This window comes from Chrysochloris asiatica, unplaced genomic scaffold (genome assembly GCF_000296735.1).
Source record: "Chrysochloris asiatica unplaced genomic scaffold, ChrAsi1.0 scaffold00001, whole genome shotgun sequence".
Lineage (NCBI taxonomy): Eukaryota > Metazoa > Chordata > Mammalia > Afrosoricida > Chrysochloridae > Chrysochloris > Chrysochloris asiatica.
In genome coordinates this window covers 41,494,936-41,522,366 of record NW_006408519.1, presented here as the reverse complement: position 1 = coordinate 41,522,366, position 27,431 = coordinate 41,494,936, and the positions used below count along the sequence as shown (strand labels likewise).

At 48.9% G+C, this 27,431-nt stretch overlaps 1 protein-coding gene across 1 annotated transcript; it reads left to right on the top strand.

The window, feature by feature from the left end:
- On the top strand, positions 1–26,047 carry NDRG1 (N-myc downstream regulated 1). Its single transcript, XM_006830718.1, has 13 exons — positions 1–103; positions 2,836–2,956; positions 3,551–3,613; positions 4,707–4,767; positions 6,535–6,621; positions 8,974–9,030; positions 12,462–12,565; positions 14,348–14,404; positions 14,984–15,035; positions 18,262–18,309; positions 19,800–19,835; positions 21,155–21,206; positions 25,836–26,047. The coding sequence occupies exons 1-13, from the start codon at positions 97–99 to the stop codon at positions 26,045–26,047; spliced, it is 957 nt and encodes a 318-aa protein (XP_006830781.1). The 5' UTR covers positions 1–96.
- Positions 26,048–27,431: the final 1,384 nt, after the last annotated feature.

Sequence of the window (27,431 nt, the reverse complement as noted above, 5' to 3'; positions counted from 1 at the left end):
CAGGACATCGAGACTTTACATGGTACCATTCATGTCACACTGTGTGGGACCCCCAAGGGGAACCGGCCCGTCATCCTCACGTACCACGACATTGGCATGAACCGTAAGTTCCGAGGAGACATGCCCCTGGTCAGCAGGTTCTGTTGAGGGGTGGAGGTGGAAGGTGGGGGACAGGGAGACCCGCTGTTTGTCTTTTCCGGGAAGAACCTTGGTCACTGACTGAAAGAGGCTGAAACACAATGTGTCGGGGCTTGGAGCTGTCTGGGTGCCCACCCGGTGCCTATGAAAGTACAGTGTAAGGATTTTTAGGATATTCACACAATTGCACAACCACTACCATCAATTTTAGAACATAGTCCTCACTTCACACAGAAATCCTAACCCATGTAGCAATCCAACCCAACAACTTCCTGTTGTTAAGTGTTGTCGAGTTGGTTCCGACTCAGCAACTCTGTATAGGATTTCTGAGGAGTGGCTGGTGGGTTTGAACCGACGACCTTGTGGCTCACAGTCCAGTGTCTCTGTGGGCTCACTTATTCTAGACATTTCATATGTCTGGCTTCTTTCTTACTGTTTTCGAGGTTCATTTACCTGCATAGTTTCAGTCCTTCATCTCATTTGTTGTTGTTGTTGTTAAGTGCCGTCGAGTCGGGTCCGACCCATAGCGACCCTGTACAGGGTTTCCGAGGGTGTAAATCTTTACGGGAGTAGAAAGCCTTATCTTTCTCCCGCGGAGCGGCTGGTAGTTTCGAACCGCTGACCTTAAGGTTCGCAGCCCGATTCGTAACCACTACGCTACCAGAGCTCCTTACTGCCCAGTAATATCCCAGTATGGGGACGTGCCACACTGGATCCTTTTATCAGTTGATTGTTCCTTTTTATTTATTATTAACAAGGCTGGTATGAATGTTTGGACAGTGAATTCTTAAGGTGGCCTGGAAGGTTTTTTGTTTTTGCTTTTACCATTTTTCAGACATTGGGGATGAAATAAAAAGCAAAAATCTGTGTGCCACAGTTGAGTTGATTCTGACACACAGGGACTGTAGAACAAAGGGACCTGCTCCAAAGAGGTTCTAAGGCTGGGACTCTTCACAGAAGCAGACTACCACATTTTCCTCCTGCGGGGTGGCTGGTGGGTTCCAATACTGACCTCTTGGGTGGCAGCCAAGAGCTGAACTACTGGACCACAACCTGCTTAACCTACTGGCTCTTTTGTGCGATATGACCCTTCTTTGTGGCCCCAGTAATCTGTGAACTTGAGTAATGTAAACAGGATCAATAAACTGATTCGTACTTTTTCCCTATCGTTTATTAAAGCCTTGAGATTGAGGGTAATATCAGCCACTGAAAACCACCTCTCCATTGTTCTCACTTCTCCGCTTTGCTTCTTCCCCTGTCTCTCTTCCTTGAATCCATAATGTATCAATCCCCATGCTAGTTCCTTTGATAGACGCCTTCCTTCTTTGGGCTCTGACGAAACCACAGAGTTACATGTGGTGAGGTTACAGTCTTGTTTTAAGAGGAACATCCCTGGTTGTAGTAGGCTGATTAATAGTCAAAGGTCCCCAAGACCTCTGGGGCTTAACACATACACTTTTCTCTCACACAACCCTTCAACGGGATGTCAGGAGGGACATAATGTGTCAGTGGGAAGCTCCATTAGCCCCTGGTGTCCACAGGGAGAGGAAGACCTGGAGGATTGGATGACAGGCTCAGAAAGGATGACCAAAGACTGTTGGCCCAGCTGGCCACATAGCTGCACCCAGTTGCAGAGGTTGCTGGGAAATGGCATCCAGGAGGAAAAGAGAAGTGGCTTCTGGACCAGCCCATCTTTGCCTCAAACCATTAACCATTTGTCATTGCCTCCAACTCACGCTGACCCAACATGTGTCAGAACAGAGCTATGTTCTGTAAGGTTTCCAGCAGCGGTGATCTTTCTGAATAGATCACTGGCTCTTCATCTGAGGAACCCCTGGGTGAACTGGAAGCACCATCCTTCTGGTTAACAGCCAAGCACATTAACAGTTTGCACCCAGGGACTCTTTTAGGATGACCTCCCTCTTAAGAATACCTCTCAAGCTCTTAGCAATTAAGAGACTCTAAAGAGTACTTGGAAACCTGCTGCTGTGTGGCTCTGTGGACTAATGCAGTGTACTGCAAAGCCACTTTGAACTGTAAGGTCAATGGTTCAAGTTCACCAGTCACTCCTCAGAAACCCTATATAGGGTTGCTATGAGTCGGCACCGACTTGATGGCACTTCACAACAACAATAGCAAAGATCACTTAAGAAGCGGTTGTATCAACTGGGTGTCTCCTTGATTGTAAATTACCAGGGTTCTGGCCAGGATTCCAGATTGCAAGAGAAAGAGGAGGGTCCATATTGATAGGAACAGCAGTGAGCCCCTTGTGGCATCTAGCGGGAGTGTGAGGCCTGTTCTGCATGTGAAGAGTTTCTGTGCACCATCTCCACCTGATCACCCACTCTGTACCATGCCTTCTTCTATTTCATCGTCTGCAAAAGAGGAATACACAGTTTTCCCTGTAACTTCTTTTTCCTCCATTGAATGAGAGCAACACAAGGAAATGACTCTTTGAACCCCAGGTATCCGATGAAAGGATCACAGGTTGTTATAGTGGGTTCAGTGTTGGACTGCTAACCAAATGGTTGGTGGTTCAAGTCTACCAGTTGCTCTGAGGGAGAAAGATGAATCTGTCTGTTCCCCTAAAGAGTTACAGTCTCGGAAACCCCGTGTAGGGTCACTAAAAGTTGGGATGGACTCAGTGGCAGTGATACTGGTTTTAACTATGTGCTCTCCTCTTGACTCCTCATTCAGACAAAACCTGCTACAACCCCCTCTTCAACTCTGAAGACATGCAGGAGATCACCCAACACTTTGCTGTCTGTCACGTGGATGCCCCCGGCCAGCAGGACGGCGCTGCCTCCTTCCCCATGGGGTAGGAGGGGACCCTGAGTCCCGTGAATTAGAGGGGCAACCCAGCAGTGTGGGGGCACTAGGCTGGCTTTTTAAAACGTGTGATAGAAAGATTTGCAACAAAGCATTATGGGATTTTTCACACGGACAATTCAGGGGTGTTAGCTTCTTTACGTTGTATGCCTGTCACCACTGTCTGTTCTGTCAGCTACCTGCCAGGCTGTCAGCTTCCTGTGTCATGGTGCAGGGTAGAATTGAGCTCCACGGGGTTTTCTAGGCTGTCACCTGACAGCCAGGATGGCCAGGCCTTCCTTCCGTGGATTAAAACTGCCAGCTTTTTTGTTAGCTGCTGAGGACAAACTTCACCACCCAGGGACGTCAGTCAGTTCATGGTTTTGCTAAGAATAAAAGAAGGAGAATTAGCGATGGGAAGGGGGTGGAGTATATTCACCCAGAGGTGTGGGAGATCCAATGAGGGCCCAAAGGCAAACTAGACTGGGGAGGTGGGTGCCCATGTGGGGTTGTTACACAATCTCTCCCCCTTTAATCCATTTCTGTTTGGACTGCTTAGTCCATGGCTGGATTTTAGCTGACAGTATCTTCACATCTTCCCCAGATACGTGTATCCTTCCATGGATCAGCTGGCTGAAATGTTGCCTGGAGTTCTCCACCAGTTTGGGTAAGTATGAGAGGTGGATTCTTCCCCATTGATTTCTACCTGTTGGCTAAGAGTGAGGGTAGATGCCCCACCCATTGGTAAGAGTCAGGAATCAGCTCTGCTCTCCTCTGCCCCCTGGCTTCCTTTAACTAAGAGTGAGGGAGGGCTCTATGCCATTGGGTAAGAGTGAGGGTAGATGCCCCACCTGCTTGCTGGTAAGAGTCAGGAATCAGCTCTCCTCTCCTCTGCCCGCTGGCTTCCATTAACTAAGAGTGAGGGAGGGCTCTCCTCTATTGGGTACCAGTGAGGGTAGATGCCCCACCTGTTGGTAAGAGTGAGGGATGGACTTCCCTGCTTCCCCTGGGTGAGTGAGTGAGGGTTCACTTCTATCAGGTAAGAGTAAGGGATCGATGCTCCTACTGGCTGAGAATGATGGTTTTCCTTCCACTCTGTCCTGTGGCCTTTGTGTACATTGGACTTGGGAGGTTAGAGAGGTAAAGTAAACATGGGTACTGTTGTGAGCACAGTCTCTTGACTCCCATCTTCCTCCACTGACTTCAGCTTTTCTCCCTGAGAGAATCCATCCACCCCTCCGTCCCTCGGGTCCAGTTCCTGGGGACCTGACTTCAGCTTTTCTCCCTGAGAGAATCCATCCACCCCTCCGTCCCTCGGGTCCAGTTCCTGGGGACCTGACTTCTGCTTTTTGCCCTCACTCCCCCAGTGCTTGTTCCACTGATAGCTGAGCCCCGAGGATGGTAATAATGCCTCGTGGTTCCCTGTGCATCTTAGAATCCAACATAAGCTTCAGATGGATCAAGAGAACACTGGGAAGGGCCTCCCAGCTATGTTGAATGGACGCACGGGAGGGAAATCAGAAAAGAAGGCACGCCTCTCCAAGGTCATGGCCTGTCCCAGAACAAGATGCAGCTTGAGGCCTCGGAGGGTGTTGTGTGGCAGTGTGGGCCTGCTCGGTCTAGCTGACCCCCACCTTCAGGGCGGCCTCAGCAGACATAGGAAGAGAGGAGAAGATGAGGCTCCTCATAGACAGGAAGGGGAAGGGGTTAGGGTTAACCCTCCTTCCCTGGTGTTACCCAGGCTTTCCTTCTGCCTCCAGACTGAAGAGCGTCATCGGCATGGGAACTGGTGCTGGCGCCTACGCCCTAACCCGATTTGCTGTGAGTGTGTGGCTGTCTTACAAAACTTATAGACTAAATAACAAAACGAATTCAGGATTATGGAAGAAACTTGGGAATGCATCAAAAACCCAAATGGGAAAAAAAAAGAAATTATCCAGAGTTCCCTTTCCCCAGACATGCCCAATGTTGTGGTGCGTGATGTATACTGTGTGGTGTGTGCATGCACGTGTGTGGAATGGTCCTCATGCTCTGGAATGTTCTATGGCAGGCTATTCTTTGAAACAGTGCTTGGATTGTGCTTGTCTGGGGACTTTGGGACCCTAAGGGATTCTAAGCTTGAAACAGAGATGCAGTAGCAACAGGATCATTGTCACTGATTTCCTTGTGGTGCCAAGTCAAGTGCCGCGGGTTCTTTGTGTCCTTACTAAGCAAATTGCTTAACAATGGGAGGATACCAGTTTTGTTCAGCCTAGAGTCCTCAGCTGCTCCATCTCTCCATGTCCTCATCTCTGCCTCCATCTCTGGTGTTGCTGCTTCTCTGGATAGGGTCCTACATTCCACTCGTGCTCTTCTTCCTTGATGGTTCTAGGGTCCTCTGTTTCTGGAATGTAAGATTAACTGCTTCCCCCTTTTTGTTACAAAACTTCTAACCTTTACAGTTGTGACCATCACAATTAGTCATGATAACAAATACTCACTATTGAATAATAAGAATCTTACCCCCATCTCCTTTCACCAGATCCGTCTAGACAAGATGAAAACTATTCAATGGGGTTTCTACCTTCCCCGACACACTCTGAAAATAAACTCCCTCTTGAACACTTATAAGCCAGTCACTCTTTGTGCCTTTATAGCCCCCCATTTTAGGTAGCCAATGTCTAAGTTGCCTGCCCCTATCAACACTGTGTATAGAGGAGATAGGTTTGATCCTTGATGTGACGATTCCTTCCCTCTCAGTTAGTATTTTGAGCTACTACATCCCATAAGTGTAGGTCAAGTTCATCATTGTAGCAATGTATACTTCCTTCCTTTATCAAATTTCTTTATGTTCCTCTAGTTGAGTTCTGATCATCAAGCCATCGAAGCTAGGTCAAATGAGTACTATCTGCAAGTTTGGGCATTCTTGTGCATCTCCCCCCATTTCATATAGCTGGATACTTCACCTTCAGCTCTAGCCCCCCATGGCTAGGTCATGTGTATTCTATTTTGATATCTTTATGTCTATATTGTGGTTCCTGAGTGTGTGTGTCTATGTTATTTATATTAATCTTTATATGGAACCTGAGTGGCAAAGTTTCCACTAAATTAGTAACCTAAACGTTGATGGTTTGAACCCACCCAGTGGTATTCCAAAAGAAAGAGCCTGGCAGGCCATCTGCTTCCATTCACATTAGAGCCAAGAAAACAGTATGGAGTTGCTGTAAGTAGCAACAAAGACAACAATGTGTCTATTTGTATCTTTCTGCTAACTATGTGTGCTGTATGATTTGTGGAGTAGATGATGCATTGTACCCATTTGGCAGCTGGGGATGCTGAGGTGCAGCAAGGGGATGTGCAAAGCGCACACACTACCCCTGGCCAACTCTCTCCCTCTTGTGGGACCCAGTCCAATATCTGCTCAACTGGACGCCCAGTTTTTCATGGGTCATATTGAATCTTCTTTGGGGTAGGGGAGACTGGACAGCAACAGGCAGCTTTGCTCCCCCACACTGACCTTTTCTGGGTTCTCGAGTTTGGTTTCATTTGTAAAGCTCATGGTATTTCAGACTGCAGGGTTCTCTCTCTCACCTCGTGTCTTCATTGCAGCTGAACAACCCTGAAATGGTGGAAGGACTTGTCCTCATCAACGTGAATCCTTGTGCGGAAGGCTGGATGGATTGGGCTGCCTCCAAGGTGAGACTGGGGGCCAGGGCCAGGTGGGCAAGGAGGAGTCATCCTGCTTGAAGCAGCCTTGGAACTAAGAGACCTCTGTAACTCCAGCCTCCTGTATCCCTCCGCCCTCAGCAAAGAAAGCAAGCTTCCCTCCACTTTGCTTAGAGCAGATGTCTCCTTAGCCATTTGTCTGTTAGCCCTGGTGATACAGTGGTTAAGGACTCAGCTGCTAATCAAAAGGTCAGTGGTTCAAACCCACCAGCCGCTCCATAAAAGAAAGATGTGGCAGTCCCCTGTAAAGGTGACATCTGTGGAAACCCTCAGAGACATTTCTACTATCCTGTAGGATTGCTATGAGTCGGGATAAACTAAACTGTAATGAGGCTGGGTTTTATTGTCGAGAGAAGGTCCCTAGGAGGTGTGAATGGTTTGCGCTCAACTGCTAACCTGAAAATTGTAGGTTTAAACCCACCCGTGGTACCTGGCAATCTGCTTGTGTTAAAGATTACAGCCAAAAAAATCCTAATGGATAGTTCTGTTCCTATAGGGTCGCTCTGCATTGGAATTGACTTGAGGGTAACAGGGTCGGTGTTGGTTTGGCATGCTATACTTTGTCTACATTGCTACAATATATGCATTGTTGGTATTGTTAAGTGTCATCAAGTCGGTTCCAACTCATTGAGACCCTGTATAGTGTTTCTGAGGAATGGCTGGTGGGTTTGAACCTACCTGATGGTTAGCAGTCCAGTGTTTATCCCATAGCATCACACCAGGACTGCTCACTCCATTTTCACAAGAGCTCCAGGAGGTGGGAATTGATACAGAAAGGTGGAGACTGAGGCTTGGAGTGGTTGAGTGAAGTCTCCTTGGCGACACTGAGTCAGGCACTGGGAGACCTAGAACTTGAATGCAGGTTTCCTCGACTCCGTCTCTCCTTCAACTTCACCTCCGTGCCATGCTCACTGGCATCCCATTTGGGCAGGAGACAAGCTTCCATGCAGCTGGCAGCTGACACCTGCCTGGACTCTATGCCTGCTGAGGCTGGGGTAACAGAGGTGGACCAGACACCCCCTCCGAGGGGCTTCTGGGCAGGAGACAGACAGACCATGGTCTGGTGGAGAATCGCTGGAGCTGTGTCAGGAAGTTTGGGCCTGGCTGGTGCCCTGGGCTTCTTGTTTATCTTTTTAAAAATTCTGATTGTTTTTTTCATAAAGGCCCTAGTATTTGCCAAGGAGAAGGGGAAGGCCAGCCCAATGGAAACAGAACAAAGTTTTTCAAGCTGGGGTGTCCTGGCTTCTCATTCTGAAAGTGTGTTTTTGCCCAGTTTGGGGTGGCTGTTAGGGGAGAGGGGTGGGGGGTAAGGAGGAATTGAAGGCATCATGCCCCCATATCACCCTGCTCCCAGTCCTGGCCATTGCCATCTGGAATTTCTTTCTTGGATGTTCTAGAACATGGGAGCTCTGTCTCCTTGTCTAAGTGTCCTCAGGAGCCAAGCACCCTCCCTGAGTTTGGGGTTAGCTTTTCCCAGAAAAGGCAGTGACAGTTCTGCTATCCAGCTAGTGGGGGGACTTCACACTGGATCCCTCTGGTCAACCCCAGTCTTGGGGGAAAGATAACCTACTAAGTACCTACTAAGCTACTGGGACATGTGCCATCACCTCATGTAAACCTCACTGTGACTTGTGGCTCTGAACTTCCCGGCATCTGCGTTTAGAGACCAGAGACTGAGGTCCAGAGCTTGTACAGCCACCCCTGTGCCTCTCAGCTGGGCCTCCCAGACCCAGAGCCTCCCTCCTACCAGTTCCTGCCCAGTCAGTGCTGAAGGGGTCAGCATACACTTACGGAGCTCCTGCTGGATACCCAGCATTTATGGAGCTCCTATTGTATACCCAGCATTTCTGGTGCTCCCACTGGATACCTGGTATGTATGGAGTTACTCCTGGGTATGTAGTATTTATGGAGTGCCTGCTGTACCCTTGGCATTTCTGGAGCTCAGGAGCCGTCGTTGAGGAGAGATGAGAGGGGAACATCTCCAGAGAGCTCAGTATACTCAGAGTGAGGAAACTGGTAGCAGGGATGCCAGCCAAAGGGCGGTATGGGGGTTCCTGGGGACAAGATTCTGGGGTCCATACTAGGGAGCTCTGTGTGTTTAGAAGTGGGGTCTTTCCTCGCTGAATGCTGGGAATGAAGAGTCCTTAGGGTCTCTATTCAGCACATGTTTGCTGCACAGCCCTTAGCAGAGGCCTGGGAACCTGGGCCCTGCACTCAGGGCTTCCATGGAAGGAACGCTGAGGTCAGGCCATGCTGACCCAAGGGCAGTGGGGTTTTGCTGACTGTGTGCAGCTGCAGAGACACCTGTTTTTCCCCTCCTAGATCTCAGGATGGACCCACGCCCTGCCGGACATGGTGCTGTCCCACCTCTTTGGGAAGGTGAGTTCGGGGCTGGTGTGATGACATCCATGCTGAGTGAACCATTGCACAGGGCCGGGCATGGGGGCAGAGAGGACACAGTGGGTGAGCCATCCTCATGCCTAGCCCTTTAGCGTTGAACAGTTGTAAGAAGTTCTGGTAGCATAGTGAATTATGCATTGGGCTGCTAACCACGATGTCAGAAGGTCGAATCCACCAGATGAGTGAGGCTTTCTGCTCTTATAAAAATATAGAGCCTTGGAAGCCCTGTTCAGGGTCGCTGTAAGTCGGAATCGACTCAGCAGCATACAGCAGCAACAGCATTGAGGTCTAGCAGTTCTCAGCTCCTGTGGGTTTAGTGTTGGATTGCAAAACAATAGGTGGACCGTTCAAACCCACCAGCCACTCCACGGAAGAAAGATAAAGCTGTCTGCACCCATAAAGATTGACAGTCTCAGAAACCCTATGGGGCAGTTCTACTCTATCCTGTGGTCACTATGCATTGGAATGGACTTATCAGTCAGTGGTGGGATTGTTTGGCTTTTGATCTCGAGGTGTCCCTTAAACTACACACATTTAAAAACGTACAATTGGACACACTCTGACATGTATGCATACCCCTGGAACCATCACTTAAATCAAGATAATGAACAAATCCATCTCCCCAAAAGGTCTCCAGGTTGTTGTAGTCCCTCCCATACTCCCCCCCGTCTCCTCTGGGCTTTCTTCCATAACCGTAGATTAGCATGAGTTTCCTATGTGCAGGCATACCTCACTTTAGGACACTTGCCAGATGCTGCGTTTTTACAGATTTGCAGATAAAGGGACAAGCACGTGTATTGGTGCCATTTCCCCACCAGCGTGTGCTCGTCTCATGTCTTTGTGTCCCATTTGGGTCTGAATCACAATAATTCAAACATTTTCGGCATTCACTGTGTTGCTGGTCTGGAACTGCAGCCACAGCATCCACTAAGTCTGCCCCTACTCCATTTCCCAGCGTCTCATCCTTGGCATCTTTTCTGTGAGATTCACCCAGGTCCTTGATGTATCAGAAGTTCATTCTTTTTCACAGCTGAGTAGTATGCCATTGCTTGGATGCACCTTGATTTGTGTCTCCATTGTGCTGCTGGGCAATGGGTTGCTTCCGGTTCTGGGAACCTACAAATAAAGCCTGTAGCTAACCCGCCCAGGGGGCTTACTGTGTGCCAGGCTTTGTTCTGAAAGCTGTACTCTGAGAAAAACCTCATGGGGCCCATCCAGCAGCCCTAGCAGGAAGTGGTCAGTACTGCTTGCACCCCCAGTTTATGGATGATGAAACAGACCAGAGAGGTTAACTGACTTGGGTAAGGTCACCCAGCCAGGGATGGGTGGGGTTGGGATTTGACTTTAGCAAGGCTGGCTCCCAAGGCTCTTCTGATAGCAAACACTGTCCCTCTGTGCCCCCCCAGAGCTCGCTGGCTATAGGGGCTGCTGTTCTGCAGGCAGAATCAAGCCCCTTGCAGCCTGTTAGCTGGGTGTAGTCCAGTCCTCATGAGCTCTGGTCAGCCTGTCCCCTGACTTCACCTTTCACCTTTGAAATTCCAACCTGGGGCCCAAAGTCCTGGGAGGGAAGCCCAGTGGGCAGGCTCTGACCCCAGACCAGTGTCTGGACAAACTCTCAGGAGATCCTATACCACCGTCTGCACCTGCGTGGCAGAACATGGCAATCTGATGTCCAGGGAAGCTGATGTCCCCCTTCAGGCATGGCAGGGTGTGTCCTCTGGATTTGGTCCTCTGTCCTGTTTGTGCTGCATTTACTTCAGCTTCAGTGTGTCCCCTGAAACCAATAGGAATTTGTAAAAGCCAGCTCCTTAGAGGAGAGGTGTCATTATGTTAGAGGGAAACCTCAGGCTTGGTCAAGTGGAGGCTCAGCCAGTAAGAGGAAGACCTCCAATGAGATGGCTTGGCACAGTGGCAGCAGCATTGGGCTCAAGTGTAACAACAATTGTGAGTGTGGTACAGGACCAGGCTGTGGTTCCTTCTGTTGTGTGCAGGGTCTCTGTGAGTCACAACCGACTCAACGACACCTAACAACAACAGCAGGGATGTCTAGAGTAGCGTCAGAGTTTGGCCTGATTGTACCCCATCCTTGAAGACTGGCAGTCAGACAGTAGTGTCTGCCAATGTGTGGTGCCCCCACATAGCTACAATCATGCTTTGATCTGGAAGCCCAGCCCCACCCCCTGGATTATTTCGTCCTGATTTCTCATTTAATAGCCAGTTGCCTTCTGTGACTGAAGTGACCGCAGATTGTTGTAACCCCAGCCTACTTGGCACGGCCTTCCTGTGTACCCCTTCTCTCTTGCTCTTATCCCATGAAGCACATCAGGCCATCCTGTGAGCTCCCAAACCCCATTCAAGAGGAAGCAGAGAGGGTCAGGCTGTGCCCAACACCCTCGAGGTTCTGCTGTGTCTCCGTGAGGATGGTGATTGTTCTGCTGTTTAGAAACTTCTTGTCGCATGGGTTGGTTTTCTTTTATCAAGGATGAGGAACTTCTTCTCAACTCTGTCCACTAAAAAATCAAGTTAACTGTTTACAGAAGACTTGTGTGTGTAAAACCTCTGTAGTTCCCCAACCTGGTGAAGGAGGCACTGCCATCCCATTTTTTTTTTGTTTGATTGATTGCGGTAAATATTTAGATAAAACATTGCTATTTCCACAGGTTTTCACATGTGCAGTTCAGGGACATTGACTAAGCTCATCATATTCTACATCACCGTGACCTGTTTCTAGATTTTTCTATCACCCTTAATAGAGTCTCAGTGCCCCCAAACAATGACTCCCTCTCCACCCCCTGCTGTCCCTTTGTCCCCTGGGAATCACTAATGATCTTTCATGACACCTGGAGAAGAATTGTTGGCTCTTCTGCTAGTTCCGTGTTTAACTGTTTGTGGAACCTCCAAACTTTCCCCCAGAAGCTGTGTCAGTGCACAGTCCCAACAGGCATGAACAAGGCTTCCAGTTTCTCCACAATCTGAACAATTCTGTTGTTTCCCAGAATTGTAACCACCACCACCCTTTTCTAAGGTATCTAAGCACTGAACTGTGAACCCCAAGGTCAGCAGTTCAAACCTACCAGCTGTTCCTTGGAAATCTTATACATGGTCGCTGTGAGTAGGGACCAACTTGATGGCATTTAACAAAAACAGGGTTCACAGTGGTTAAGAGACTTACCCAAGGAAGAATTAATGACAGACCCAACCTTCCACTTCACATGGGTTGACTTGAAACCCAAATTCACTAAGTGAGCCCTTCTGAGTGTGTGCTCAGCTGTCTGCAGTCCTGCATGGTCTTCCTGGTGATTTCTGGCTGTAGGCTAGACATGCTGGTTTTCCCTTTGCACCTAAAGAAGGGAGAGACTGACCGGCCCAGGTGAGCGCTCCAGTGAAGATATTTCTCTCTTTACCTGCAGGAAGAAATGCAAAATAACGTGGAGGTGGTCCACACTTACCGCCATCATGTGGTGAACGACATGAACCCCACCAACTTGCACATGTTCATCAACACCTACAACAGGTACCTGCATTGCTTACCTACATGACTTTCACCTCTCGGGCTCCTTTGGGATGTGTGACACCTGGGACAAAGGAGGAAAAAGTTTTAAGTCAGCCAAAGATGCAGCCTCTGAATTTGAGCAAATCAATGAATAGGTATCTCATTCAGCGTCTCCTAGGGTCTTGAGTGTGTGACAAGGAGCCAAGCTCCTCTCCCAGCTCCCTGGGGATGTAATGACGCAGTCAGAGTGTCCATGGATAGGTGTGCTTCCACATAGCTGACCACAGTGCAGAGCCAGGTGTTAGCAGTGCCGAGAAAGCACAAAGCATGCTGGGAGGCTGGGAGGAGCCCAGGAAAGCTGCCAGGAGGCGTTCTCTCAACAATTACTAGTCCTTGTGTGGAGTTCAAAGGGCCCTGGTGGCTCAGTGAGTTAAGAGTTGAGCTGCTAGCTGCTAGCTGCAAGATGGGTGGTTCAAAACCACCAGCTGCTCCAGGGGAGAAAGATGAGGCTGTTTGCTCCTGTAAAGACTAACAGCCTTGGAAACCGTGTGGAGCGGTTCTACTCTGACTGGTCGGGTCGCTGTGAATCAGAGTTGACTTGATGCCATTAAGTATGTGGAGCTCAGCTATGGAAGGGGCAGTCACATCCACTGGTATCAGCCTAGGGCTCCAGAATCTTCCATGCGTTCACTCAGCCTGCTAAGCCAGCTTGGCCACACCCCCAGGAGGACACAGATCGACACTCTGATGAGTTTGTCTCCCCTCCAATGTTACCACCTTCACTTCATGAAGAGGAGCCCTGGTGGCGCCGTGGATGTTAACCAAAAGGCTGGTGGTTTGAACCCACCCCCCATCCCATGGGAGAGAGATATGGCAGTCTGTTTCCCTAAAGATTGTTACTGTTGCTAGGTGCAGTCAAGTCGGTTCTGACTCATAGAAACCCTGCATTGGGTTTCTGAGGACCTGCCACTTTGTGTTCAAACTGACCTTGTGGTCCAGTGCATTAACCAGCAGCACCATACCAGAACTCCTCCATAAAGACTCCGGTCTTGGAAACTCCATGGGGTGGTTCTACTCTTCTGCCACAATGCATCAGAGTTAACTAGAGGACAGCAGGTTTTCACTTCATACAGCCCAGTTGAGAAGGAAATGCAGTGTCTGTTTTCTACAGTTCTCACGACACCTAGATGTGGGAGAAACTCGTAGTTCACACGTAGCTAGGGGAACTGAGACTCAGGCTCAGACACTGAGAACTGTGGTAAAGCTGACTGTTAGCAAGTAGGTTGGGACACGGAGGAGACCAGCATCTACTATGCACAGAGAGCTTCAGTGTTCTGTCCAAGGTCACACAGCTAGTATGTAGTGTAGAGCACCACGAGCTTCCCATGCTGGGAGCCTGCCTGCAGGAAAAGAGGGGGCAAGGGGTGCTACCCTGGCCTGGGCCTGCTTACTCTGGACTTGTACAATGCACACCATTAGAGGGTTTGAAACAGGGCAGTAAAGGGACCAGTTGAGAGCTGTAAAGAGGTCATATAGAGGATTTGGGGTTGGAGAAGGGTAGGGAGTGGATCAGAGTGGAAGTCAGGAGGCCTTTTAGGAGGCTGGTCCATTTAGGGGACAATGGACAAGAGGTTGGGGCACCAGGGGGAAAAATGTCACATGAGCTCAAATAGTTTTGGGATGGAGGCAGTTGGCCAGAATGGCCAATGGCAGATCCCTTAGGCTTTGAAGGTGGGGCGGTGGATCGGAGTCTTCCCCCTGGGGGAGGGCTGCAGATGCTAACGATGTGTCTTGTTGCTGCAGCCGTCGGGACCTGGAGATCGAGCGGCCCATGCCGGGGACTCACACCGTCACTCTGCAGTGAGTCTGTTTGTTGGCCTCTGTTACTGGGGCTTATAGGGCCTCCTTCGTGTTTGTGGTGGGGCACGGCGTGTGTCCCACCCAGGGCTGAGCATCCCTGTCTGCTCGGTCTCCTCTCTGTGCTGGAGACTTTTCCTCCCAGGTGTCCCCATTTCCTAGGGTGGAGCCTGGGACTCAGCCACCTATGTCACGTGCCTACAGAGGCATAGGCTACAGGACCCACCCACCCTTGATGGCAAAGTGCTCCATCAAGTGAAGACAGGGTGCCCATGCTGTTTCTATTGGCACTTGTGCCATTCTCGATTACCAGCAAAGCCCTGCTCACCCTTCTTGGAAGAGAATGTGGCTTTAAAATAAAAATGTGTTACGGTAAAGAGATGCTTAATTCATAATAAAGTGTAAATGACTATTGATCATCTTATCCCAAGAGTAAAGCAGAGGATGGGGGCAGGATTCCCTAAAAAGAGCAAAGGATCCTGAAGAAACCAGAAATCAAATCAAATGGTTTTAGGTCTGAGAATATAAGCATCTTGGGAGAAGTATTAAACTAATCCTTTGTTCTTCTCTCCCTGCCCCCAGGTGCCCTGCTTTGTTGGTGGTAGGAGATGACTCTCCCGCCGTGGATGCTGTGGTAGGTAGAAATCAGAGAATCAGAGAAGGGTTCCACTGTCCCTGGTGGGGTCCTCCCATTCTCTCCGCTTTCTTTTTTTGGGCATAGAACATTTATGTGGCCCATGCGTGGCAAACACTTAGCTCTTGAAAAGAGACCAGAGAGTCAGAGGTTGGACTCTCCACAAAGGATTGGGAAAAGATGATACCAGAATACAGCGGGACTTTTGGGGGCCAGTTTTTCAAGCAGGGTGGCCTGTGGGTTTTAGAGTCTTTAAGTCTCTTTACAGTGTATCCTGTGTCTAGGGAGTAAGGTGATTCTGTATGAGAAAAACTGGACTGTGACCCACAAGGTCAGCGATTCGAGTGCACCAGCAGCTCTGTAGAAGAAAGTGGAGGCTTTCTGCTCCTGTAACAATCTAAAGCCTCAGAGAGCCTATACAGGGTCTCCATGAGTCAGAACTGACTCGACCACGCGAAACACCAACAGCATCCTTTGTTGCATGTTTCCTGGTGTTGCAATGGATTATGGGTTGGGCTGCTAACCCCAAGGTCAGCAATTCAAGCCCACCAGAGGCTCTGTGGGAAAGAGATGAAACTGTCTGTCTCTGTGAAGATTTGTAGCCTCGGAACCCCGTAAGGAGCACTGTCTGCTCTCTTCTGTAGGATCACTATGAGTAAAATCAATGGCGGTGGATTTTATTGCTGTTTGGGGTTTTTTAGACCTTGGCAGGCAGCTGGATCACTGTGGCCAAATCCCTCAGCCTCTCTGATCCTCAGATTTTTGTTCTAATAATGAACTTCCCACTTGACTCAGAGTGCTCTGGGGGGATTGAACAACAGAAACCAGTAAGGTGCTCTCTTGTCTGTTTAGGTTAACGATTAGTTCTGAGTGAAATTCAAAATGCCTTCTGCTGGAAAGAAAGCTAAAGGGACCTTCGTTTGTTGTCTCGATGTGGCTGCAGATGTTTGGTAGACCCCCATGAGATTAGTGCTGTGGTAGCATCTGACAGATGCTATGGAAACAGGTCAGGGAGGTCCTTGACCAGCCCCAGAGCTGAGGTGGTGTTGCAGGTTCTGTTCCCCATGGCCTGCCTCCATTGCGGCCAGTCACCTGCCTCAGATCTGCCTCCCTGTGCCTGGTACCAGATGGGGTATGAGTGGTGGGTGCAAGGTCAGGTTATGTGGGCGGGAAACTCAGCATCCAGGTCAACAGCTGCCTGAGGGGCTCGTGGTTGGGGGAAGTCATTTTTCAGAGGCTACTAAAGACAGCTGCTCTTTTTCTTGAATAGTTTACTGTGGCTTCCATGAACGTTTAAAAAGCCCACGTTTGCCACCCGGCAATTTAGACACATTTTGTTTCCTGACACCAGTTGGCATCCCCTCGATGTTACAGTGCTCTTCCCACCTCCTCCCCGGATCCTCTTTCCTGTTCATCCTTCTTTCTTGGCCCTTCCTGCTTCTGAGTTTTGTTTTGGGGTAAATGCTGCCCTTTTGGTCTCTTTGACTAATCTGAGGGGTACCCACTACAGCCATTTGGACTCATAGTGACCCCATTAGGGCAGAGTACAACTGCTCTTTAGGGTTTCTGACACTGTAAAACTTTCGGGGTGTTGACTGCTGGTGGATTTGAACTGCTGTCTTGTGGTTAGCCCCCCAGCAGTAACATACAGAGCCAGCAGGGCTCCTCCGAGGAGTACGGTCTGAAGGAATTCAAAGCCTCAAGGAAGATCCCTCTGCCTACAGCCCAGCCCTCCCCACCCATTCCTGCTAGGGCAGGAAACCTGGACTCCAAGGAGGTAGAGTGGGTACGGGGCAAGAAGTGGGCCCTTTGGGGCCTTTAAGAACTGTGTCTCCTTGAGGGGCTTGTAACTGAGACCTGAGATCAAGAATCTGGTGTTTGCTTAGTTAATAGCCCAAATCGTGCTGATGACCAAGTGTGGCGTTCCATCCCCTTACCCACCTGCCCACCTCCTTCCCCTTCTCTGCCCCCACCAAGGCAGGTGATGTCTGTAAAATGCCATATTGGCTTTGGGACAGAGGGCCTAGGCCCTCGCTTCTTCCTCTGGTGACTGTTAGCTCGATTGCTTGGCAACAGCCCCTCTGTCTCTTCGCCAGGCCCTTCATGCCAATCTGCTGGCTTGTTTATACAGCTGTGTTTGCCACTGACTTCAGGGCAGTGGGATTAGACAGGACTTTCAAACCCAGTTGGTGCCAGGTCGTCTAGCACCTGGAAGTGGGGTTTAGCAGGGCTTCCTGGCTCATTTCATCCCTTTATTCCCACCTGTAATATCATGGCAGTGATATCATGCTTCCTGTATTCCCACGTGGGACTGTGGATCAAAGTCTAGGATGCCACATGCAGTGGGCTGCAGAGTGGGCTTTTCAGATATTCATGAGGGAAAGGCATGGGCCGTCTTAATGAGCCATGAGTTATTAGTGGGCTAACCCTGTGGACATAATCGTGGGATGTATTCAGAGAGATACACTGCCCACATCAAGGGAGGTGAGGATTCTACTGTAGGCACTTGGAACCTGACAAGTTATGTATGAGTGTTCTGTCCAGTTCTGGAGGCTGTGTTTAAGAGAACCATTGCCAAGAGAAGCCGACTTAGTGAGTGAGATTTGATAAGGAGGAAGTTTCTGGAATCAGGGCTGTCGAGTCTGGAGAATCCTTAGCAGATGATTGAACAAGGCCACTCATGTAGCGGACAATTTGGAGTGCCTTCTAGTTGTCAGTTAAACTCTCTAAAACAGACAGTATTTCCATTTTACTGACAAAGGAACTGAGACTCTAATAAGGTGATTTGTCTAAGGCAGGGATGGGGAAGCAGTTTTCTGCCAAAATGTATATAACATCATTCACGGGCCATACAAAATTATCAACTTAAAAATTAGCCTGTTATATTTGGTAAAACTTTTAAGTAATGGCTGGAAATGCAGTTACCTTGACAGGATCAGACCAAATGATTTCACGGGCCTTATACAGCCGGTGGGGGTGCCTGTTCCTCACCCCTAATGTGATAGCTGGGAATGTGGTTGTCTTGGCAGATGGTTTCTGGTCTGAGATCACAGAGTTGCTGATAGGAGGGCTGGGATGTAAAGTCATATGTTAGATCCCAGAGCCCACACTCTTTCTTGTCTACCAAACCTCTGGGGTTTCCGAAAGTGGCAACAGAAGGCCAGGGGAGGGGGAAACTCGTGGCTTTGGTTCCATGTAGAAAATTTCTTTCCCTTCCCTTGAACAGGTGGAATGCAACTCCAAACTGGACCCCACGAAGACCACGCTCCTCAAGGTAAGGCACACACGGGGTACTCTGTATGTGTTCTGTCTTATGAACCCCATGTGTCCTGCAGAATTGAGTGTCTGGTTGAGACAAAGCCAGTGTTCACAAACCACAGACATAGTTATTTACTCACAAATATAAGGTGGGCGCTGGCTGGCGATCTGAGGCTGCCGAGATGAGAGGGGCCTTCTCGGGGACCCCAACGATCTTCAGACCACAGGGGAAAGGGTTGGTCTTAATCTAATCATGATGTTTTTATCAAAAACACAATGAGAGTTCCGTTGTCACTGTTGCTCTGCCTCAGTGCCTCCTTGTCCAGATTTCTCCCTTTTCAGGTTGCTGGTCGCTGGATTAGGGTCTATCAAAATCCAGTCTGACTGCATTTTAACGTGATGATGCAGGTCACAGGGCCTTGGTGAGACAGTACTGCAGACTCAGCTGCTCATTGCAAGGTCAGCAGTTCAAACCCACCAGCTGCTCCATGGGAGAAAGACGAGTCAGTCTGTTCCCATAAAGATGCCAGCCTCAGAAACTCTTTGGGGGCAGTCCTACTCCGTCTTACAGGGTTGCTCTGAGTCCACATTGACTCAACAGAGATTGGTTTGAGGTTTGGTTTGAGTTTTGGTCTATAGGTCACATTCACAGGGACTGGGAGCAGCAAGTCAACATATCTTTTTAGGGGACAGAATTCAACTCCCATGAAGGGCAAGTGACCTGTCCAAGGTCAGATTGCCAATGTAACGTTAAAACCAGCATGACCAGCCACGTCAGCCTAATTTCAGACCTCCACTCAACCTGCTGTTTAAGTTCCAGGGTCAGTCATTTATATTCCTGCTGGGCTGAGGGCTCAACCTCAGAATCCAGCCCCAGCCTTCTGCCTTCGCATCATCCTCAGTCCCATCTTCACCTTGGCCACCTGGGAGCTTGAACCTTATTTTCTATTCCTGAATAAAGAGTCTCACATGTGTTTGAAATATCTTTAATTCATGTGGGTTGATGGTTTAATAGTCATTTTGAAAGTTAGACTGTTTACAAAGCTGGTCAGAGGTCAAGTATGCCCAGTCTTCCCAGTCTAGCGGTTTCCTTGTGAGAGAATCTTTAGCAAAAGTGTGTGCAAAGGGCTCTGCATACAGTGCATCTGTTCGGACTAGGCAGACCCTGGTCAGAAGCAAGCACGTTCCTCACCTGTCTCCAGTCCAGGTTTTGCCTCTGTCCTGGGCTGTCCATCCATATACTGTTGTGGATGGATGAATTGTAGCTGCAGGGCGGGACATCTAAGCTAGCCATAATGATTGCAAGATGATTGCACAGTGAGACGCCATGATTGATGAGAATCACAGTAGCACCAGCCTTTCGAGGAAGGAGTGCGAGTTCCCTCCCCTGTAATATACCCAGCAGCCCCTCACTGCCTTAACAGGGCACCTCAGAGGGCAGAGCAGGGGTGAGCTAGGCCGTTTGGAACTGGTCTCTTCACCACTAACCAGCTCTTTCTCTTCTAGATGGCAGACTGTGGTGGTCTCCCGCAGATCTCCCAGGTGAGTCTCATCTTTTATCTTCATCCTCCAACACTTCCGCTCTTGGTCCAGTGCTTGTGCAGGCCCAGCGCACACTGGCGTCTGTTGACAGGCATGGGCAGGTGACTGTTTGTAGAAGTTCTTCAGCTAGGAGCACTCACCTGACTTCCCAGAAATCCCTGTGGAGTAGATGTCACACGTCTGTGGACACGTCTGAATGGACACAGGCTGGTCATTGTTGTTAAGTGACTTTGAGTTGGTTCTGACTCATATCGACCCTGTATGAAATGGCTGGTGGGTTTGAACCTCCGACGCTGTGGTTGGTAGCCCAGTGCTTGTTTATTCTACAATGCCACACAAGGACTCCATAGCCAACCCCAAAGACCATGTTCACTCTTTTGGCCCACGCAGTCCAACCGCAGAGCTAAGACCAAAGCAGAGGGGGAGTTGGAGGGGGTAATTGTAAAGGGCATGTATGTGTTCATGTAAACATACCGACAAATAACAGACTGCCCCCACCCCCCACCAACCAAAAAATACATTCACGTGTGGACTCTACTCCTATAATTTTACATCATTATAGCTATCCATTCTCTTGTGAATACTTGTTGTCTTTTTCACCAAACCCTAACCTACCTTTTTTTTCTTCTTCCAACCCTGAAAGGGGTTTTAGGAGTCTTCTAATCCCATGATTTCTCAACAGAGTAGAATTCAGGCGGTGTAGGAGAGGGTCTTTACTAACTTTGCCTCTACTACAGTCCTGGTGTGGCACTATGGGTTAATGTGTTGGACTGCAAAGTCGGCTTGAACCTCAAGGTTAGCGGTTCAAACCCACCAGCCCCTCCTTGGAAATCTTATACAGGGTCACTATGAGTCAGGACCAGCTCAACAGCACTTACCAACAAAAGAGGTATGGTCAGTCTCCCTGTGGACTCTGACCCTCCATGGGGTTCGGAGGGTCTTAGCTCGAAGAACTCCTGAGAGGGGATGATGGCTCAGAGGTAGAGCTGGGCTCAGTACAGTCTTAGCTGTTGGAGTGGCCCCAGCAGAAACCTGCTTATTACTGAAGTCCCCTGGGGGGGGGCGGGGAGCTTGGGTCTGAAGATGAGGCTGAATATCCCTGGGGCAGCCAGAGAGGGCAGTCATCTGCATCAGTGGATGCTGGTCCCAGATCTCCATGCAGGGTCCCTTAACCACTGCAGAGCTTTATTCTAGAACTCAGCTCACAATTAGAGTCATTTGTGGGATGCCGTGGCCCAGACTCATTACTGAAGGTGACCATGTGGTCATTAGTCACCTGGGCCTCCAGGACTAATGGAACTTTCCTTCTTTTCTTGCAGCCGGCCAAGCTTGCTGAGGCCTTCAAGTACTTTGTGCAGGGCATGGGCTATAGTAAGTATGGGGTTGACCAGCACGTACTGGGTGGACAGGCAGGCGCAGAAGTTGAAAATGTGATGATAGTGTGAGTCAGATTGGGGTGAGCCCGATTTAGCTCCTTGGCCAGTTCCAGCTGTTTGCAAACTGGACAGGGCAGGGGAAGAACCATTTAGGAGTGTTGGGAGTGGGATGTGTGGCCTAGAGGTTCGATACTCTTTTGTACCATCATGACCCCTATATTCTTCATTGTTGAATAGAAGTTGTGTTTCATACCAGGGATAGCTTTAAGTTCGGATGAGGGCTATCCCTCCAGGCACCAGGAAGTGCACAGATAGGCAATAAAATGGTGCAAAGGTTTTTAAGTTTGATGGCATGCTATCTTTAGAGACTAACAGTTGTGATGATGATGGTGATGATGATGATGGTGATGAAGATGGTGACGGTGGTGATTATGGGGAAGGTGGTGATGATGATGGTGATGAAGATGATGGTGGTGATGATGATGGTGATGATGATGGTGATGGTGGTGATTATGGGGAAGGTGGTGATGATGATGGTGATGAAGATGATGGTGATGAAGATGATGGTGATGATGATGATGGTGGTGATGATGATGGTGATGAAGATGATGGTGGTGATGATGATGGTGATGGTGGTGATTATGGGGAAGGTGGTGATGATGATGGTGATGATGACAGTGTTAATGATGGTGATGATGATGATGGTGGTGATGATGATGTTGATGTTGATGATGGTAATGGTAGGGGTCATAGTAATGGTGATGATGAAAAGTTGTTAATCAACTCATTTAACCCTCGTGATAATTTGGTGAGATTGTGTTCTCTTCATTTTAAAAATGAAGAAACTAAAGTGTCAGAGATTAAACGGGGACTAGAGTAAGTGGGGTATTGTGTTGTGGGTTAAAGCACTGGACCGCAAGATCTGTTTGAGCTGCAAGGTCGGCAGTTCAAACTCACCAGTTGCTCCTTGGAAACTCTATACAGTGTAGCTGTGAGTCAGAACCAACTTGATGGTGTTAACAACGAGAAGAGTGAGTCAGAGATTAAACAGGAACCAACTCGACGTCAAAACCAAATAACGGTAACAAGAGGAGTCCTGATGTGGGATAAAACACTGGACCCCAAGTTTGGTTTGAACCACAGTTAATTGGTTCAAACTCACCAGCCTCGCCTTGGAAATGCTATACAGACAGGGTCATTATGAGTTAGAACTGACTCAAAGGCATTTAACAACATAGCAGAGCTAGTGTTGGAAGAACTACAATCAGAATGCTCCTTAGAAGCCAGGATGGTCAGACTTCGTCTTTCATACTTCAGACATACTATCAGGAGGGATCGGTTCCTGAAGAAGGACATCATGCTTGGTAAAGTAGAGGGTCAGCGAAAAAGAAGGAGACCCCCCAACAAGATAGATTGTCACAGTGGCAGCAACAATGGACTTAAGCATAGCAGTAATTGAGGATGGCACAGGACTGGGCAGTGTTTCGGTCACTGTGGGTTAGAAATGACTCAACAGCACCTAGCTTCAATAAGAGTCAAAGAAGTCAGTAATTCCAGCCCGTCAGTCTCTCTGCAGGAATAAAGTGTGTCAGTCTCTTTCCATCAAAATGTACAGCCGTGAAAATCCTGTGGATCAGGTCTCCCCTGCCTGTACAGTCTCTGTGAGTCAGGAGCAACTTGGCAACAACGGGTTTGCCTTGGGTTTATGGGGGAATCTGGAGAAGGTCATTGTGAGCCCCAAGTGTCCTCGTGATCACAAGCCTAGATGTGGTGAAGTTGTGAGATTTGGGAAGAGAAGGGTAAGGAGTATGTGTGAACTTGCTGCTGCTTGCTTTAAGCTTAGTTTATTATTTAGTTAGACACACATACTGGGTTTTCTCAAATGCTGCCCCATGCCTAGGTCAGACCACATCCAGTTTCAAACTCAGTACTGAGTAGCAACCAGTCAAAAATGGCTCCAGGACAGACATCTCTGTTTGGGTTCTTCCTGCCTCCTTCTTGGAATTATAATCCATGCATCCATCTAAACTAGAGATCCTTTGAACTTCTAATGTCCTTTTATGTTTTGTCTTGTTTTTGTGTGTTTAAAATAGTAACGGGCATACTTGCTAAATTGACCATAGTCTTCAGATTGGCTGGGACCGGGGAAGAGGCTGCTTTCCTTACCTTGAGTGAGCGATTTGACCCTACGTTCCCTCTCCCAGCAGAGTCCGTCCCAGTCTGGGCCTCCTGTGTCTTTACTGCTTTCCCTTTGGGGCGAGTGTGCAGGCCAAGGCAGTAACCTGAGAAAGCCAGTGGCCAGCCTCATTGCAGGGCATATTTCTCTTGGACTTGCTAGCTTTTGCATTTCTGCTTTGAAATGTCTTGTGGGGAAAAAGGAAGTGAATGCCAGGCTTTGTTGTTTTCCCCCCTGCAAATCAGCTTCTCATTCCAGAATTCCAGAGCATACTGGGAAGATATCAAAGGTTCCAGAACCAACATTGCAGGGTTGGTGGTTCAAATCCACCAGTCACTCTGTGGGAAAAGGATGAGGTTTTCTGCTCCCATCGAGATTTATAGCCTCAAAAACCCTCTACGGGGTCGCTGTGAGTTGGAACCGACTTGACAGCATGTAACAACATAAGGATGAAAGTCATTGGATTGGGACTTTTTTTCAACTGCAGTATGACCTCACATTCATTTAAGTTGTATCTGCAAAGACCCTATTTCCAAATAATTTCACATTCTGAGGTTCCAAGTGGGTCTACACAGTTCAACCCAGTCCAGGTGAGGGCATCTTTTCCATCTCCATCCCACCTGTTACGGGCAAGAGCATTTTAAGTCTTGGGGAAGACCCTAAAGAATGAACAATGTCTTAAGAACTTCTCTAGAGACAGACAGACATTCACAGCTCTGCCATAGTCTGCTCTGTTCCCTGAGTTTTCTCAGCTGTCATGTGCCAAGCTTGCTCAGCTGACCTCAAATATCCTTCCCACTCCAATGGTCACTGACAGAAAGAAGTTCTGGTAATAGAGGGCTCAGTATGGCTGTCGCCTTGTATAGATGGGGGAAGTGCGGTTCTGAAAGACACACTTCCGAAGTCGCCCAGCCCTAGCTGATCTTCAGCCTTTGTGGGCTCCATCTTTGTGAATTCACCGACTTGGAGGAATTGATATATAACAGCAAAATCAATACCGGAGGCTCTTCCATCGTTCCTCGGGAACATGTATGAAACTGCCCAACACACACGTGCCCAGACAATGTGCTGTTCTGTTTCAGTTCCTGCCTTGTAAACTCATGTTCTTTCCTCGTTCTACCTGGTCCGCCACATGGATGGCATTTTGGCTGGCAATTTCACAGTTGAAAATGATCCCCCGGCATTGTGAGAACTCAGTTGCCACGGAGTGACCCCAGACGCAACAAGACTGCGATGTGCTTCACAGAAAACACAGGCAGACCTCGTTTCATTATGCATCATTTTGTTGTGTTGCGCAGACACTGAGTATGTTACAAAGGAAGGCTGGTGGCAAACCTTCGTCGAGCAAGTCTGTGGCTGCCGTATTCCCAACCATGTGCTCGGTGTGTGCCTCTGTATCACACGCTGGTCATTTGCACAAGATCTCAAACTTTTAGCCAAGAGTGGAAAATAACTTTTCTATGTACGAGGACACCAAAAAGAGTCACCTGATTGCTGTGGTCTGGATTGGAATTTACAATCGGAGGTTAAACAAGCTATGTTCAGGCATGAATTTGCTGTTGGTTGTAAACTCTGTTAACAAATCAACAATGTAGGTTAATAAGGCATCTCTCAACAGAAACACATGCAAGGTTCTGTACCGATGGGCTGATGGAAATGTCACGGCCCAAAACTCACAGGAACCGAACCCTGTATTTCCCTGGAGCAGTGGTTCCCTGGCCATTCAGTGTTTGCAGTGACTTTATAGAACACGCAGGTGCTAATTGCCAGCAAGTTGATTCTGACTCAATGTGACCCCAGGTGTGCATAGTAGAACTGCTCCACACCGCTCTCAAGGTTGTGGTCTCCCGAAGGAGACCTGCAGGCTTTACCTAGAAAATACATGTGGTGGATGAGCTTCGTTCAAGCATAAGGGATAGTACTGTGGTCATGAGTCCATGTTCGTGAATCAGCCGTATATAGTAAGTGAGGTGTCTTTAAACAGAAACATCTAGAACAAGCTTATGTTGATCGGTTCGTGAAAATGTTATGACTTGCAAAGCCCTAATCCTGTATGTCCCCTGGGAACAGTGGTTCAATATTTTCTGGCTTAGCGTTTGCAGTGACTTTATAGGACATGGGGGTGCCATCAAGTTGATTCTGACTCAATGTGACTCCAGGTGTGCATAGCAGAAGTGCTCCATAAGGTTTTTAAGCTGGGACTTTTCGGAAGCACATTGGCCAAGTATCAGGAGTAACGTGAATATCACTTGTGTTAAGCAAGTGATGGAATTGGTGTCACACTCAGATTTGGGGCTCACTTTCCATCTCTCTAGATAGACTCAGGGATGACAGGGAGTCCAGCGGCTCATGACTATGGGTCTGACACCAAGTGGCCATCATGGGTCACCTAGTATAGGTGACTAGGTCATTGTCTCCCATCCCCTAACCAGGTGTCTCTTTCTGCAGTGCCCTCCGCCAGCATGACCCGCCTGATGCGATCCCGCACCGCCTCTGGGTCCAGCGTTGCCTCCTTGGAGGGTGCCCGCAGCCGCTCCCACACCAGTGAGGGCACCCGCAGCCGCTCCCACACCAGCGAGGGTGCCCGCCTCGACATCACTCCCAGCTCTGGCACCACTGGGAACAGTGCCGGCCCCAAGTCCATGGAGGTGTCCTGCTAGGAGGCCCCAAGGCTTCCATCCCTGGACTCATATCTGTAGTGGCCCCTCCCTTCCAGCCCCTTCCTGCCCAGGCCTGCCACGCGGCACATAACTTGGCATTAATCCAAAGCTTATTTTCCAAGTATGAGCTCTGGTGATAACAAAGTTAGGTGGATTTGGGGTGAGCCGTGTTGATGCAGGCCAGGGGCAGGGGTGGACCAAAGAAGAAGAGACTGGAGACATCTCAGTGGCTCTATTTTTATTAACGGGTAGTCCCAGTGGCCTGATGACCACTCTCTTACCCTCCCCCAGAGACACCAAACTGCCAAAAACAAGAAGCATAGCATTCAACAATTGCCAAACCCAAGCACAGACTGACCTAGGTATCCTGCTGCAAACAGGCACTTTTGTCAGGCGGACAGGCCACCCACTTCCTGCTTCCTCGTCCCAACTGAAAAAACAAAACAACTGACCCTGTTTCTAGAAACAAAACCCCTGTGGGATTTGGGAAGGGGGAGAGCAGTAAGTTGTGCTTTTAACTGGGCAAAACAAGAAGGGAGGGAAAAAAGATGGGATTTATGTGAAGGCCGAAACACAGACCTGTGCTGTGAACATCAGGCAATCGGTTTTTTCAAGTTGTGCACACGGACACTTCTTAATGCCCAAGCATCTGGGCCTGTCTCTCTGCCCTCACGCTGAATGTACAACTAAAGTGAACAACATCAGATCACCTGGCTTAACAAAAGAGAAGGTCTCAGCAAACAGTTGGTGTCATGATTTGAAGACTGCTCTCTGCTCCCTCCTCCCTAGCCCCCTTCCTCCCACCCCAAAGGCATGTGTGCGTGATGATGTTCGTGTGTGGGGAAGATCATGTGGATTTGTAGATGCTCTCCCAGAAGTGGAGAAATAGCCTGCCAATCACATGTACAGGTTGTGTTGTTTCTACAGGTAGGGAAGGGGGGTGGGGGGCAGGTGGTATTTGGGGGTTACTACATGTGCAGTCGGGGGGGACGGGGGCGGGTGGTATTTGGGGGTTACTACATGTGCAGTTTCCTTTGGGTTGTGATGGAATCGGTGAAATTGTGGTTTCCAGTGGCTCCAACCCTAATGACCAGGATTCATGTGTGGTTGAGTCCAGTCCAGCCTCCAGTCTCTGACAACCGAATTTCTGGGCTGCCTGGCTGTTTTTTGAAAGGACTGGGAGTCTGGGGGGGGGAGTGGTGGCCATGAAGATGTAAGGATGTTGGAATATATGTTTTCCTCCCTTGCTCTGCCTTCCCGTCTTCCCTGTCCTGCTAATCTCCCTTCGCTGAATGGGGCGGCCCCGATGACTAAGCTAGGAATCCTGGGTGTAGCGGTCAAGTCCCTTTACCGCCTTTTGATTTTCATTCTGGCTAACTTTAGA